The sequence below is a fragment of the Pseudorasbora parva genome, chromosome 7 (assembly GCF_024679245.1).
Source record: "Pseudorasbora parva isolate DD20220531a chromosome 7, ASM2467924v1, whole genome shotgun sequence".
NCBI lineage: Eukaryota > Metazoa > Chordata > Actinopteri > Cypriniformes > Gobionidae > Pseudorasbora > Pseudorasbora parva.
The window spans coordinates 5263721-5280386 of NC_090178.1; the positions used below are offsets into that span (position 1 = coordinate 5263721).

Below are 16666 nucleotides of genomic sequence, written 5' to 3' on the forward strand. Positions count from 1 at the left end.
GTATATATGTTTGGGTTTGAACCCTCTCTACAAGTAAATAAGGCAAATATTATAAATCTTAACCAAAGGCTACAAGAGGGAGATAGGTGCATACAGTCTTTCCCATGCAATATGGACTTTTTCTCATTGTGTTCCACATTTATGTTTGTTTGCATCAGACAGCTAGCATCAGTAACTCCAACAATACTTTTCAATTGTTTTGCCACTACAAACAGTATCTGAATTTATTGAAAAATTTGATATCACTGTTGGTTGGATGGTAAGTGCCCTTCTGCTTTGAATTAGATTTTTCAAAATAAACTTTTGTCACTTTCTTCCATACAATAAATGTTGCTTTATCCAAATTTAATGATACCTTCTTACTAAATATAACCCTGAGCATGCCCATGACATTTAACATTATATGTAAAAATGTCTATATGCAATTATTATATATATAATATGTATATATGAAAGTAAATACACACAGACAGTTTCACTCAATTATTTACTAATGACTTTATTTATCAGAGGAACACACTCATCTAGAATTATTACTTCATCATCACTATCTTCAAGGAGAACAGAAGCGTCCATAGAACAGAATGGCATTGGAGGGATTGTGCCGGATGAAGAAAAGGAACGGGTGGTCTGCGTTAAACATCTGTGGAAAGGAACGTATTGCGACGATGGCGCCGGTGGCTGCAGCCGCTTCGGTTCCTTCCTCGTTGACTTCAACAAAGGCTTTATGAATCACCTTTGATAGCACCAGGTCTTTGGTGGAGGTCATGCCTGAAAGGTTCACCTTCGTCTCGTCAAAAACATCCTCCATTCCCATGCTGATCAGAAGAGTCTTCATGTCGTATTTTTCCTCCATCTTGAATCTGGGCAGAGACACTTGAAGCTCTTGCTGGCGCATGTTGCTGGGTTTGGTCCACTGCATGAGCTTCTCGTAGGTCAGTGCCTTTTCAAGCTGGGTAAGACAGTCATGTTAATGTATGTTTTACACAACAATGGGTTTATTAAAACCATATGAAACTACATGAATACAAATAACTTTTTTGCCATTAACCAATAATGCATCAACACACCATTTCCCCCCCTAGATATAGGCTCATTTTTGGCATTGGTTCTGTGATAACCTTTATCATCCAAAGTATCTTTCTTTAAAGAACCCAAAACCGCTCTTTTATTGCATTGCTGCAAAAACTCCCTTTTGGAACTCATGTTTAATAGCAGAATCTGTGCAGTCTCACCTTCTGAAGGCCAGTGGTGCTGTCTTCCATCTCATTAGGAAGGATGATCAACATACTGAGATTCTTCCCGACATACGGCAGCTCCAGAACCTGACTGTTAATCTCTGGGATGAAGGCCAGAGGAAACTGTGCCTTTTGATGCATCATCTTCACTGGTTTAGTTTGATTCTGCCAAACATCAATGGAAACATTTTATACCACATCAGATTTCATGACAGTTATTGCACAAACTATTTTGAAATACTGTAGAAAAAGCAAGAGCATGAAAACTCACCTTGTTCAGCTTAAACTGCCCATCTTTGGTGGCTTCTTTTGGGAATTGTTTCTCCCAGTTTCCCTTAAAGTAGATGGCGTTCACCAAGACCAGTCTCGTCATTGCATTGACGGCTCCCTGTGGTACCAAGTCCTTGATCTTCTCTAAAATACAAATGGACATTGTTCACTCTGAGCAGAGATTTAAAGTGATTGGTTTGATATGTTTACTAAATAGGTCAACTCAAGAACCCATGAAGACAAACGTGGCACTTGAAAATCCAATTTTTCTTTTAAAACAAGAATACGTTTATGCTGGTTTTCACCTTGTGTTTTTTTCTCCACCCATTTGTTGATGTTGACGCGAGCAGCCTCTGATTTGGTCTTGAAGTCCACCTTCTCCAGTCCGGCTTCATAGTATATTTTTGCATCATTAAGGAATTTCTGTAACATAGCAAACCGATTGAGGTGCAAATGATATTAGAGCTGAGAACATTTCCAGAACCTCCAGTGAATAAACCGAGTCTTACCTCAACAAACTGGTAGGATTGCTCTCCGTAGAGGCGGTTGGCAATACTCAACGCATACGGGACTCCTGGTTTGTTCAGCTCACTCATAAACTTCTTGAAGCTGGAATGAATTTCGTCCTCAGTTTTTAGTCCAGGTAGAGTAGGACATTTCTGCTGCATTAAAAATAGCAAGATCAACCTAAAACCCCAAAGGATACATGAACCACTACAGCAAATACCAGGGTATTCTCACAAAAATGCGTATAAATAGTACGAGTGTGCAATGTCGTGGAATGTATACGCCAAAACTCATTTTGGAGTGTGTATGGCACGCTGTTTTTCGCGTGCATATGATGCGCATTTTATGGCGTATTATACATACGAACCCCCCACCCCACCACCCTAAACCTACCCAAGCACGTGTCATATATACGCCATAAAGTGCGTATCATATGCACACGAAAAACAGCGTATCATACACACGCCAAAATGAGTTTTGGCGTATACATTCCACGACATTGCACATTCGTACTATTTATACGCATTTATGTGTGATCGGGTTGTACAGCTGTTATTGCCATCATAAAGTTATGAGGTTAAAGTTTTTCATGTACCTTTAGTTCGGCAGGTATCTCAGACTTCTTGGTTTGTTGCGTCATTGAGGGCATCTGGGTTGGATGCGCTGGAGTAGCTGCGTCCGGTTTGTGAGGGTTGGTAAAGCCCAAGACCTACACAGCATTATTGTGGTAGAATTATTTAAAAAACAAATATGCTTTGGCAGTTTAAAATACTGAACATGTTGTATCACAGCCACGCCTCAATTTACTCCATTCACATTTACTCCATTCACATTGGTTATTTATCAAATTAAAATAACAGACTGAGTGTTAAGTCACAACTAAATCCGTAACAACCCAAACAGCCCAACCCATAATGCCTGGCAAGTGAAACTGCATCTTGTCTCTACATGTACAAAACTCATCATCACAGGAAAAAAAATCACACAAAAGTCACACCTCAAAACAGAATTTTGTCAACATTCTAAATGGAGTCGAGAATCCTACCTTGAATTCCATTTGATTAATGCATAATTCCAACACAACAAATATTAAACATCAGTGTTTGATACATTCCATTTATAGAAATCAGTTTTTTTGATTAAAGGAAAAACTGACGATAAAAACATGCATAAGTGAGCTCACCTTAATCATCTGAGCCGCTGTGTTTCCTCTAGCACCGAGCGCCACCATGGCCAGAGCCGAGGAGATGCTGACAGGAGAGTAGAACACATTTCCTGATGCGTTTCCTCCGCTGATCTTCTTGAACAGGTTGAGGGAGAACTGTGTGTTTGCTGCAGACAACGGCTCCATTTTCACAAGCTGAACAAGAAATAGAAGTTTGAATAACAGCAGATTTGAAGGTGGGTGTGTCTTCTTCATCACGATGCACAATCTTGTTCTATTAAATCTGTTTTAATCAATAAATGTTATTACTGTGAGTTACCATTTAAAATCCATACATACAACTACATCTACAAGCATTACCTAGAGTAGTCGAGAGAAATTATGAAGTTTCCCAGCGTGTCTGAGGCGAATGAATCTCTGGTCATGGGTGTCGCTCTAATAAATGCTGCCTCGCCCGTAAACGCCCAGGCTTTAAGCCAAATCCAGACCTGTTGTAAGATTGAAACAGTTTCTGTTATTAATATATTCATACACATGAACACTGACAAATTGAGTGACATGCTATAATTTACACTTCAAGACAATCTTACCAATGCCTATAGCACATCCTCACTGTTATAGCCAAAGGTGTGAATTTTGTAGACTACTGTTTATACAGTACAGATCATTTGTGTTCATTTCACTGGCTCTACTGTCATTGCATATAGTTATCATAAAACAGAGCAATTATTTCACACTTTTTGTATTATCTGACGCGATTAGAAATGATGCATAGTTAAATATTCTTGCACACAAGTGACATTTACCTTGATCACAATCAGAAGCTTTTCATTGACAGTTAGTTGGTAAACAAACAAACAAAACAAAAAACAAAAATTCAAAAAATGTTTAGGTGGAAAGGACACCAAACCTACAGCTTAATGGCATTTGAAAAATAAAATAGTAAGAAATAAATGATGGTATGTTTTCAGGAGAGTTATAATCTATAATAGTTTAAATCTGTTGCTATAAATATGAATCGACCCTGATAAATGTATTCATAACCCACGTATGAGCTGTTGAGACTTCAACTAATTAATGGAAGTCAGCCACAGGGTCACTATGAAACCAAACCAAAATAAATTATAATATTAATCAGCACACACAAAGCACTCTATGAAGTGATCTGTGGTTTTCTCTAAGCTGGTCAGATGTTTTGTTGTTGTTGCGTAAAGCATGTGTTGTGCATATGTGTGTAATTAAATAATTTATAAAGAATTATTTTGAAAGATTTATGTGTGATATGATTACAACAATTATATATTATGATCCACATATTATGATTCTTATGGTGTACATAAGAATTTACTTAAAATATACTTTCCTCTGTGTCTCTTTCCTCGCCACTGACGGTAATTTTCTGGCTATCCGTGTTTTCACTGGTATATGGCAGGGGGCACTATTACACATTTTCTGAAAGAGTTCAGAATCTCCAGATCAAAACACAGTCGAAGAAGAAGCAAAAACAAGTGATAGAAGAATGCTTATGCAAATGTAAAATAATGCAATTACAGAATTATTGAAACATTATAATTACAAGTATGCTTCTAGTAAACTTATATTAGTATACTTACATAAAGTATACTTACAAATATTATTGAACTTTACTTAATTATACTTCCTAAAATGAACTTGAAATGTAGGCCCTATTTGTTTTTTAAGGGATTTTTGTGATTGATCCATTGTTGCTAATGCACTGCAGAAAGGTGGTTATTGTAAAACATCATTACAGGTATTTATTAACAACAGCAGAGCATATATCTGTCTGACATTACTTGTAATGTTATTTAAAGATACTTTGCTTTTTACACATGTGCAGCATTTCAGCCATAAATACAATATTAATGTTATAAATGTTAAATGTTAGCGTATAGTGAGCATCGATGCACCCTGGGTTTTGCATTGCATTGTGGGACTTTTTAGATAGCGAGCATTTCAGGCCCTGTCCCAAATGGTACCCTAAACCCTCAAGGTCTTCCTCTGAGTCCGCATTTTCACTACGTAATGCCGCTTTGACTGCCAGGAAGAAGTCCTCAGCGTACCCCACACCAGCGCGGGCTCGGCAGAAGTGCCCATATTGACCTCAAAGGGGGCGCTCAGGAGCACCCTTCACGTGCACGCTGCATCCAGAGGCCATTGCAAGTCCACAAGACCGAAAGTGCACATGAAGTATACCATTTGATGATTAGAACATTTATCAACAAATTCAACAAATGTTATATATCATTTTCTTTCTAAAATGTGGGAGGATTTCTGTCTCCTTGTGGAAAACAAACACTTTTAACATGAAAATTAGCAGAGGAGCACTCATTAGCTCATTTGCCATTTTCAATTAATTTACAATCCATTTACAATCTCCCTTTTATCAATCAATCAATCAAATTTTATTTATAGTGCCTTACAACAACCTAAAGTAGCACAAGACACTTTCCAGTAAAAACAGCAATAGACAACAGAATGTAACAACATAATTGTACATAAAATAGCAGGCAAGTCCGAGGCTACATGTTAAAAGCTTGTGTGAATCTGTTTTCAACTGTGATTTAAAAATAATCAACACAGTGATGCTTCGTAGGTCTGCTGGAAGTGTGTTCCACAGCTTTGGTCCCAGGACGGCAAATTGACCGTCCTCCAAACTTTTTATACTTCAACTTAGGAGTAACTAGAGAGTTAGCGGAGAATGTAGGCCCTATTTGTTTGAATTCAGAGGAGCGGAGAGTTCTGGCTGGCTGGTAGACCGTTATTATTTCGGCGAGGTACGCTGGGGCCAGACCATAGATGGCCTTGAACACGAACAGCAAATACCTTATACTCCACCCTAAGCCACACCGGGAGCCAGTGAAGCGAGCAGAGTACAGAGGTGTGAACGTTTGGGGGTGTTGGAGAGAAGAAATGCTGCTGCGTTTTATAGTTCTTTACACATGCGTTTGGACTTATTATAAAATTAATAATGTATTTTTTTATTGCACTTAAATATAGCAAACAAAAGAAAAATCACAAAGTCTCATGTCATTTAGATGAAAGTGTAGTAGTAATAAAGTAGCAGTTATAAAAAATTTATAAATTAAATGTGAATTATTTGGATAGGAAACCATCTTGAATTGCTCCTGCATCATGTTATGCAAACCGCATTCATGACAAAGAAGTACACCGATATCATAAAAACCTATCAATAAATGCACACAGGTTGAACTCTGCTTTTGACGCTGGCGCTGGACTGCTATGGAATGAAGAACACACTGGATAATGCAAACTAAAATACAGAGGTGAAGCCTGTGGCCGGTTTCATGTGAGTTTTAAAGGGGATGAAGGCGATCATGAATTAGTGTAGAAATTACAGAGATAATGGCAAATTTTTAGGGGGCTGAGTGGAAATGTAGCCCTTCTAAAATGGACCTGGTGAAGCCCCTGCTTATGGTAGTCCTTTTAGCCAGAAAACAAGTTATATTTAATCTATTTTCTTCTCTTTTAATCCAGTCAGCTAGTGGTTGAATGAGTTTTAAACATCTGGGTGTTTTGCTCACTTCGAGCTTATTTTGATCATTGCCGCAGAAGGATTCACTCTTTGCTTTCAGTTTTTTCCCTGGACATCAAGTGGCAAACCAACACAGAACAATGGTCATGTTACATGTATACCCTGTCTGCTGTGTTTCTTTGTGTTTTCAGTTCAGCTCCTCTCCCGTGAACTAGTTTTTCCTGATTAGTTATTCCCCTTTACCTGTGTCTTGTCAATAACCTCATTTAGCTCTGTGTATTTAGTTCTCAGTTTCCCCTCAGTGTTTGTCCGTCGACGTTCTTGTATTGTGGTGTGTCTGGATGTTCCTGTGATGTTTCAATGAAATGTTTCCTGTTCCAAGTCCTCCTTTGCCTTCGTGAGTTTGACCTACGCATCAAATTTGTAACAGGTCATTAACTTTAGTTAACTACATTAGTTAACATGAACTAATAATGAACTGCATTTATTTATCTTTGTGAATTTGAATTTCAACATTTACTAATGCATTATTAAAATCTTTTTAACATTAGTTAATGCACTGTGAACTAATATTAACAAACTATGAACAAAAAGTGTCTAAAGTGTTACCCACAGTATACTTTAATTGTTTAATGTACAAAAAAGCATTTAAAGTTTATTATTTGTATTTAGCATTCCCACTATAACCCTGGACAACAGACCTGCGGTCCAATTTGCTGTCATGAATCACTATAAATAGTACAAATCATGGATTAAAGCAATGTTTACTCATGAATATCAATCTCTCCAGTTTCGACAGCACTTTTCCCACATTTACACAGCATTTTTAGCCAGGGTGTCATAAATAAAAATCTTCTTGTTTAAATAAAGGTGAAATAATCATCTTGGGTGTTGCTAAGGTGTGCAAATATGAAGTTGTCATTGCTTGATGGGATGTGTGTGCACATAGCTTTGACTCACATTTTGACTTTACAACCCATTCTTTAATATAGTTTCAGGTTTTTTAAGTGCTCCTTTAGTCGCTTTAGTTAATTTTTCCACTCTCCTTAGCTCTTGGTAAAACCATAACTCATCAGAAAGTTGTAGCGGATAACATTAACATCATTCAGAGACAATAAGGATTGGGTTCAAACGGGATGTCAAGGCTGTCAAATGTAACTCTTTTGATATATGTGGAACCTGTGTGGGTGCATATCAACCAAATCATGTTGAATCCTGTCAGTGAAAGGTTTTAATTCACACAGTGTGCACACTTATGTCTGCCCTTGGGTTTGTAGGGCCCCACCTGTAAACTGTCAGACAATGACACTTATTTTACACACACCCCAGTCTAAGGACTTAAATAATGACTGCACTGTATGTTAGAGGCTTCTTTGCAACCACTTCAACCTAATGTTAACAGAATTGTCATGTTTGGGTATAAAACTTATCTAAAGCAGTGAAGCTGGTTTGAAACGACATGCAGATTAAAGTTTGCATGCTTATTTGATTATTGGATGTTCACAGTTGCCTGGGCTGTTGTTGTGATTGGTTGATCTGGTTGCGACAGGAGGAGGATTTGGTTCCCAGGCATGAATAGCCGTGCCAGAGCCCTCTGAATAATGGAAACCAGCGAAACTCAATGCAGCACATCAAAAGCGCATGTTCTCAGAGAGATCTGCCAGTTTTGCATGTGACACGAGTCGCTCCGAGCTACTTAAAAGTTACAGCCACAATGGTTTTCAAAGCCTTGAAGATTCTGGTTTGCATTTTAAAAAAAATGTGGAAGCCACGTAATGGTTTGAGACTTTAGCTTCATGTTCAAATATACTGTCTCAGATGTTATGTGTGAGTAAATGTAAAGCATGCGCATCTATAAACAGTGAAATGAAAAGCTATAAATCGTCCTCCAGTATAAAGTGATCGGCAGCTCTGTCCCAAAGGTAAGTGACACCTCAAAAGCATACATTTTTAATAATGTCTGTCTCCATATATTGCGTTGGATACTCAAGATCAGGTTAACAAGAAACAAGCTACAGGAAACTAATGTGTCAGGTGAAATTACACAACAAACATTATCATTCGGGTAGGTGGATTCTATGCGAAGGCCCTTATCGTAATTATGAAAAAGCAGGTTAGCGACCCCGTCTATCTGAAAACACACCGGGGGTGAGGGTCAACTTTAAACACTCCTCGTTTCAATCTCCGCTTACTTTCCCCCCCTGAAGATTGACTATTGATCTGTGACCATTAATATTTTTTAAATTAAAAGGAGCGAATGGCATGTCCAGGTCACATTACATCACATATAGAAATGTTAATACAAAAAGAGAGAATGAAATAAAGTATTTTGCATAGTGAAGAGGGACAGTTTTTTAGGACCATTAAGATTGTAACATTATTTTAAAGACATAATTTACCCCAAATTCTCTTTATTGTAACGTGAAAAACAACAATAGTGAAATTTATGATATTTTATTTATATGTTTAATATTTATAGATCATGTTACATTTGTTATACTGTCTTTAATTTGATTAAGATAAATCATGTTATTATAATAAAATAATTGGTTTTTATTTTTGTATTATTATTATTTGTATTTGTTTTAATTTAGATTTTATTTATTTTTATTTTATTATTATTATTCTTCACAACTTTACTACTTTAACTCAAACTTATTCCAGTTAGTTTCTAATTAATGCAACATTTCCTTTTTTTTTGTTTAAGTTTTTTATTTTAAGTTTTTCATCTAATATATGTTGCTGTATTTCAGCTTTATTTCAATTAATGAAAAATATCAGGGATTACAATAAACTCTCAAAAGAAAAAATGTGTGCATATGAGAATTTGGGGTAAAATACATCTTTAAAATAAAGTCTGTTCTGATGCATTACAGACAGCAGGAAAAAAATATAATAATATATAATTAATATATTATAATTTAATATAGCATTATATTATATTATATTATATTATATTATATTATATTATATTATATTATATTATATTATATTATATTATATTATATTATATTATATTATATTATATTATAATGCAACTAACATCATGCATAGTTAGCATAGCAAAGTAAATATTAGGTTGTAAAAGTGAGGAATCTCTCATCTTACTGTTCGTTGTTGATGTCACTTCTGCTGCTGTGTATGGATTCACAAATCCAACATATTTCTGATAAATGTACAATAAACCGTGTTAGTGATGTTGGGTCAGAACTGCTGCATTTACAATTATTATATTTATAGGGAGAATGTGTCATAATTCTTTTGCTTAAGCTATATTCTCTTTTTTTATAGGGGGAAACATAACCCAGGCATGTTCACCGGTCAAAGATTGTCTCTAAAACCGCATGCCATTTTGTTGATTGTAAAGATCAATGATTGAATACTTATAGTAATATATTAATATTAATATAATATTTATATCATAACCAAAGATCTGCCCTTATTGCTGTCTATATAGGCTCGTTCTGCAGGGTTAATGTTACACGGCCTGCTCTTCTTCAAACAGCCAACAATGAAGGCTCAACTATTAGCGGAGCTGCCTGAAATATTCAGTAGGAAACCCACACCTGTTTCCAGGTAACCGATGCTGGGCTTCTGAGCCGTGTCACAGTGTGTGTGTGTGTGTGTGTGTGTGTGTGTGTGTGTGTGTGTGTGTGTGTGTGTGTGTGTGTGTGTGTGTGTGTGTGTGTGTGTGTGTGTGTGTGTGTGTGTGTGTGTGTGTGTGTGTGTTCACCGCTGCCCCTTTCATCTACTTCACACTGAACTCAAGGACTCGACTAGCAGCCCGAATGTTCTTATCATTCAAAGTGTCAGCATAAAGACGATGAGGAGAAGCTTGTGTTCATTTTGCACTGAAAACTGACTCTCTCTCACAGATGGAACAGGAATATTGTTAAAGATTTAGATCTAAACTAAGGCCCGGAGGATTGTTTTATGAGTTTTTGCACACATCTGAGGAGTTTTTGAAGGTGTCCGCCATGAATCCCATGTGGAAAGTCTATAAGAGTAAAGTCATGAAGACCCTCAACCCAGATATGGAGGAGGAACCAGTGGAAGAGGTAACTCCCAGAACAGCAGAAACTGGCAATATGGTCGTCAGATATGGGTGAACATGCACTCGAAAAATATTTAAGCCTACTTTCAAGATTTGTACTATGTATTTGCATTGCATATAAGATCTCCATCCATTTGCATTAGAGTGTTTTAACATAATCTAGTACACTTAATGTGATACACTTAGTACACTTAATTTGCAAACTGCATTTATTCATGTTGCTTATTAATTGTGAAAACACTTTTGTATTCAGTTAAAAAGTATGAACATAGTTAAAATACGGCTGTGGAACAAGCAATAGTTGTTTAGTATGAGATTGGAAGAATTTAGATGTATTGAAGACCAATATAAACTGTAGGCTATTATTGTGTGTTTAAAGCGCATTGCAGAAATATTAGCCGTTTCATACATGTATGCCTGACAAATATGCATGACATTAAGTTTATTAGTTTATGTAAAAAATGTGTAGTCCAAACGGGAATTCGGATACATAAATCTTGAATTTAGGCCTAAATATTTTTGAATGTGTTTATTTGGCAACACGGTCACATCCCTTTATTTCAAGTGACCTTAACTTCTATGTACTAACATTGAAATTAATAATTTGATACAATACAGGTAATTGTGTACATACATGTTTAACAAATAAAGTAAAATACCTGCTTGTAATTACATCTATAATGACCTTCCCTTACACCTCCTCAACCCTACCCTTAAACCACCAAACATGTCCCACCTTTGCCGTGCCCCACCTTAATATTAGAAAAAGTGTTTTGCAATACAATATGAACACAATAAGTGCATTGTACTTATGTTTTGATGTAAGTGCATCTTATGTAAGGACACTTAATTAAAAAAATGGGACCGGCAACACTTTATAGTAAATCAAATGAGAGAGAAAAAAATATTAAAATAATTAATCGACAAACATTTAAATGAGAAAAGAACAAAATCCTAAGTTTCACTGAATATTTATGCAGTTTTTCAATGACCAAACCGATATCTAGAAAAGCTAGATTCCCAGTTGTGGATTCATATACATAATACAATTGTATGTATAATACATCAGCCGGTCAGTAAATCAGTCTATTGCTAACACTGGGCCTCCGAGCATGTGATGAATGCATGTTATTACTCAACTTTAGATTTCTCCCAACTTTACCAAAGAAAAAATGTCACAAAATGTCTTAATCAAGCATTTTAAGGAGATTAAGTCACATCAAAAGAAGAGAAATTACATCAATTATCAGTTTATTCTTGTGGATATTTGATCTGTTAGAGTTGATTAGGGTGCATTATAGTCCTTTTTTTCCTCTGTTCCTGTACTCTATGTTGAGTGGCTAGAACATGTGTTTTTAATGCGCTAATGCATGCATTTCTGAGTTTCAGGATGCATTCAAATATTTGAAACATTCTTTGGAGTATCTGATCAAGGGAAACCTTGACCCACTTTTCAAAGGCCCTGTAACTGGATCCACCGGAGTCTGTGAGAGGAGTAGGATGGCATTCCAGTGGTTGATTGGAGACGGATAACAAACTCTAGGGCGTGCTGGACTCGTTGGCAGATTCCCACCAGTTCTCGCCTGTCTGTGCGACCTCTCGCTTACCAGTGAACTTGCATAGTTTCCACAGCCTGCTACAACACACGACAATGCCAAGAGATTACAACATCTTATCCAAGATACAAATCGGACGTGTGCTTTTATTGTCTTTTAGAGCTGATGCATACAGTAAATGCATGACTGGGCATGCTCCATATTCATTGCAGTAATTTAAAATTAAATTTATTTTATTTATGTTTTGCATTGATTCATTAAGGTGCTTTGCTGGCCATCAGGCAGGTTTCCACTGGTTAAGCAGGAGTTTGATGGTTTTACACTGGCAATGATAGTATTATTTGACATGTTTATTGGAAATCACACTTGCATTAAGTTCAGCATGAAGCGGAAATTTCAATACCGGTAATCTGTTCTTCTCTATTATGACTTATTTCCAAGTGAACGCTTCTCAGGCAAGAACAAATGTAGGGCGGGGCTTGATTTAGTCTGTGGGGAATTGATTGGATGCTTGTAATTTGCTATTGGTGTATCTCATGTGAGTGACAGGTTGCCCCGCCCTCGTTATCAGAGAAGAGATGAGATGTTGCTGCAAGAGGAGTCATTTTGTGGAGCACATTCATTAAAAAAAAAAAAAAAAAGCTAAATCATTTACAATAAATACTGCAATATTCCATACAATTTTTTATTTTGACTTCATGGAATTTAAAAGGACCTTGGTGTAGTTTCACTAAACCCCACAATAGTACATGCATGTACTATATATTAGCACTGTAAGAAGTGTGAATTGCAATTGTTTCTTTAAAAAGCTATTCTATCTGATTTAATGCATAAAATTAGTTTTGATGGTATAAATTAATGTAATTAGGTACATTCAGTAATGATAAGTAATAATTTTTACTCAAATAAAACCATTTTGGTCAGTGTACAAATGTTGTAATTATGTAATTCCACCCTGTGAAACTCCCGTTATCCATTATTTATTTTTACCTCACCTTTATTTCTATAGTACTTTATAATCCAGATCATTTCAAAGCAGCTTTATAGTGATGACAGGAAATGATTCGATGATGCAAACGTTTGATTTGGGCTGTACAGCAGCTCTAAAAGAATACAGTCATTGTTCAGTGTTGATTCTGTTCCGTTGTAAAGATCATCAATTATTAAATTTAATCTATAAAGCAGTTGTTGATGTCAAAGCGGCGATGTCATCATCCAGCTCAGTTTAGTTCTCATACAATAGTGTCAGTGCAGTCAAATCAATAATGTTATTAAGTGTCTCCATTATAACTTGGTTTTGAAATATTTGTCTGTGAAGGTCTGTGATGCGGCTGAAGATATAACACCTATCCCGTCTGATGAAGGACCCAGTGCGATGACACAGCTGGCCAAGAGAGTAACTGATATATTATTAATAATTATTTTATTAAATAAATTAAAACATCTACTGCAAACTGTAAGAATGTGCTTCAAACACAGGGGTAGTTAATATTTGTACACAAGCTGTTATACATTTTTTTTTTTTTTAAGAATTATAGTGGACATTTCATGTCAACAGCATAGACACACTGATGTTTGTTGACCTGAGTGTGTGATTGTGTGTGTGTGTGTGTGTGTGTGTGTGTGTGTGTGTGTGTGTGTGTGTGTGTGTGTGTGTGTGTGTGTGTGTGTGTGTGTGTGTGTGTGTGTGTGTGTGTGTGTGTGTGTATTCCTCCTCAGATGCAGGGAGCCGGAGCGAAAGGTTGGAAAAGTGTTTCGACTCTATTCACCAAAGATGATGAACACCAACTTCTGGAGGCAGAGACACAGCCGGCAGCAGATCAGTGAGTGTTGTGATGCTTTCCCTTCAGCTTGGAAAGCCAAGTTTCCAGCTTCCTACTTGAAAAGCCTGTTTTATTCACTAACTGTCCTTTTAAAACTTGCAGCAGAAAGGGAAAAATAGAAGTGCCATTTCACAGTTAGGCTACACAAGAGCTAAAAATGGTCAAGCATCTTTTATTGTTTGTGATTTATGCTGCTGTTCAAAATGTAGCACGATTTTATTAAACAAACATGTTTTCAAAGAAGTCTCTTCTGCTCACCAAAGCTGCATTTCAAAACACAGTACATTTTTGAAATATTACAATTTAAAGTAGCTGTATTTTATTTAAATTTGTTTTAAAATGTAATTTATTCCTGTGATGCAAAACTGAATTTTTTAGCTTCAGTTTTTCACATGACCCTTCAGAAATCCTAATATGATAATTTGCTGATTTGTTCTTAATGTCAGTGTTGAAAACACTTCATCATTTTTGTGGAAACTGTGATACATTGTCCTTTAGGATTCTTTGATAAATGGAAAGTTCAAAAGAACCGTGCTTGCTAGAAATATAGGCCTACATACTTTGTAATCTTATAAATGCCTTTACTGTCACTTTTGATTTACTTAAACGGTTAGTGCACACAAAAATGAAAATTATTTCATTAATTACTCACCCTCGTGTCGTTGGACACCTGTAAGACCTTCGTTCATCTTCAGAACACAAATGAAGATATTTTTGTTAAAAGCTGATGGCTGAGAAAGGCTTCAGAAAGGCCTCCATTGGCATTCAGTACATTCCCACTCATAAGACCCATAAAGGCACTAAACACATCGATACAAAAAAATCAAGATAATGATTTTTGTCTTTCGTGTAGGTCTCGGAGGTGAACTCACGCGATAGCGGCGCTCCTCCTCTTCCAGGTCATGAATCGAACGGCGGATCTGCGTCATATTCTCGTGCATACGTCAATAACTTGGTGGATAAAGTCGTTATTTTTATTTTTGTGCGCACAAAAACTATTTTCGTCGCATTGTAAAATGATTGTACAGCCACTGTAGTGAGATGGACTTTGTATCGACGTCTTTAGTGCCTTTATGGGTCTTGTGAGTGAGAATGTACTGAATGCCAATGGAGGCCTTTCTGAAGCCTTTCTCAACCATCAGCTTTCAACAAAAATATCTTCATTTGTGTTCTGAAAATGAACGAAGGGTGTCCAACGACATGAGGGTGAGTAATTAATTAAATAATTTTCATTTTTGGGCGAACTAACCCTTTAATGCATCCTCTCTGAACAGTAGTTGTTATGATTTTAGCATGTTGATGCCTTTATCGTCCATACAGTCCATTGGCAGTGAAGCCGGAGGAGCCTCCACGACCCAACAAGCGCAACACAGGATTTTGGGATAACTTTGCGACTAAATGGCACCAAGCAGCAGCGATGAAGCAAGCGGAGTCTGCGGAAGCAGGAGAGGATGGTCAAGATGTGGAGAACGAGAGCGGGGCGAGAGCCGACGAGGGTGACCACCAGGTCGGGCAGGAGGCCGAGGAGGGCGACGGTGGTGGCGCAGGTAACAGCTTCTCCAAGTACGCCACACTCGGAGGAGGAAGTGAGGACACGCCGGCCTTCAAGTGGAACTTTGTCACCAGCAAACTGGCTGAGCTGAAGACCAAAAGCATGGCCAAGAGCAACTAGCCAACCGCGGTAGAGAACTAGAGAAGGGTTATCACAGTTCAGACCACAGGGGCCACAGTGCTTCATATGAGCCTTATCGCACAGATGTGATCGCATTTCACCCGTTTAAAAGCATCGACCGTGACCGACACTGTGGCCTCCTCTGGCCTGGACTGGGTGGCATTCACATGGGAACCTCCGGTTACGGGAAACTCGCACAAACGTGTTATTAAAGGTAATGTGTGTTATTTCACAAAACACTGAATCTGAATTTGGGGCAGCAGAAATTGAATGCTTCACCTTTAACAAACACTGTAGAACATCAGGAAATTATGAGAATTAAGTATTAATATCTGAAGCATGTAGAGGAACAGTTTATAGGCTATAGGCTAACTCGATGAAAAAAAAGGGTTACACTTTATTTTAAGGTGTCATTGTTACAGTGTAATTGTATATTTAAGTACTGAGTAATATTAGTTAACTACATACTTACTATAGGGATAGTTGCATGTAATTATGCAAAAGTTACTGTTATTTCTATGGTATGTAGATGTAACGTGTAACAAGGACACTGTAAAAACGTGTTATAGCCCAAGAATATTTGTGATGCAAATTATGCAAGTAAAGGTGAAGCTTATTTAACGACTATTTTCTTTTTGTCAAGTTAAATCAGTTCCCTACAAGCACGTTTAAGCACAATATTAACACCCTAAACAATTTGTAATTAAATTATTTTTTGGCAATTCCATGTGGTTACACTTCAATGTAAAACATCTGGTAATTATGAGAATGAAGAATTAATATCGGAATTTAAAAAAAAAATTGTAGCCTAGAATATGTCAAAACTTTTTTTTTTTTTTTTTTTTTTTTGTCTTTTGAAATCAGTTC

General features: G+C 36.8%; 2 protein-coding genes across 4 annotated transcripts; one reads left to right on the top strand and one right to left on the bottom strand.

Annotated features, from left to right (window-relative positions):
* Window positions 1–479: 479 nt before the first annotated feature.
* LOC137082575 (leukocyte elastase inhibitor-like) lies at window positions 480–3636 on the bottom strand. 2 transcript variants are annotated; one of them, XM_067447839.1, is made up of 8 exons: window positions 3541–3636; window positions 3199–3375; window positions 2611–2724; window positions 2018–2167; window positions 1814–1931; window positions 1510–1652; window positions 1236–1403; window positions 480–952 (listed from the first exon to the last, which is right to left on the bottom strand). In XM_067447839.1, exons 2-8 carry the CDS (start codon window positions 3364–3366, stop codon window positions 554–556), a joined length of 1260 nt encoding a protein of 419 aa, XP_067303940.1. In that variant the 5' UTR covers window positions 3367–3375; window positions 3541–3636; the 3' UTR covers window positions 480–553. The 2 variants fall into 2 exon arrangements, with proteins under 2 accessions (XP_067303940.1, XP_067303939.1); XM_067447838.1 differs by having other exon boundaries at window positions 2018–2170.
* A 6513-nt stretch (window positions 3637–10149) lies between these two features.
* Window positions 10150–16481, top strand: LOC137083548 (uncharacterized protein C1orf232). Of its 2 annotated transcripts, XM_067449506.1 has the most exons (5): window positions 10150–10270; window positions 10570–10752; window positions 13623–13700; window positions 14024–14127; window positions 15448–16481. In XM_067449506.1, exons 2-5 carry the CDS (start codon window positions 10672–10674, stop codon window positions 15797–15799), a joined length of 615 nt encoding a protein of 204 aa, XP_067305607.1. In that variant the 5' UTR covers window positions 10150–10270; window positions 10570–10671; the 3' UTR covers window positions 15800–16481. The 2 variants fall into 2 exon arrangements, with proteins under 2 accessions (XP_067305607.1, XP_067305608.1); XM_067449507.1 differs by lacking the exon at window positions 10150–10270 and having other exon boundaries at window positions 10529–10752.
* The last annotated feature ends 185 nt before the right edge of the window (window positions 16482–16666 follow it).

Excerpts from the sequence above, each read along its gene's own strand:
- LOC137083548 (XM_067449506.1), top strand. The coding sequence starts at position 10,672 with ATGAATCCCATGTGGAAAGTCTATAAGAGTAAAGTCATGAAGACCCTC. Across the intron at positions 13,701-14,023 it reads TGACACAGCTGGCCAAGAGA|ATGCAGGGAGCCGGAGCGAA; the intron begins GTAACTGATATA and ends ATTCCTCCTCAG. Across the intron at positions 14,128-15,447 it reads ACACAGCCGGCAGCAGATCA|TCCATTGGCAGTGAAGCCGG; the intron begins GTGAGTGTTGTG and ends TCGTCCATACAG.
- LOC137082575 (XM_067447838.1), bottom strand. The coding sequence starts at position 3,366 with ATGGAGCCGTTGTCTGCAGCAAACACACAGTTCTCCCTCAACCTGTTC. Across the intron at positions 1,932-2,017 it reads AATCCTACCAGTTTGTTGAG|AAATTCCTTAATGATGCAAA; the intron begins GTAAGACTCGGT and ends GCTATGTTACAG. Across the intron at positions 1,404-1,509 it reads GGCAGTTTAAGCTGAACAAG|AATCAAACTAAACCAGTGAA; the intron begins GTGAGTTTTCAT and ends GATGTTTGGCAG.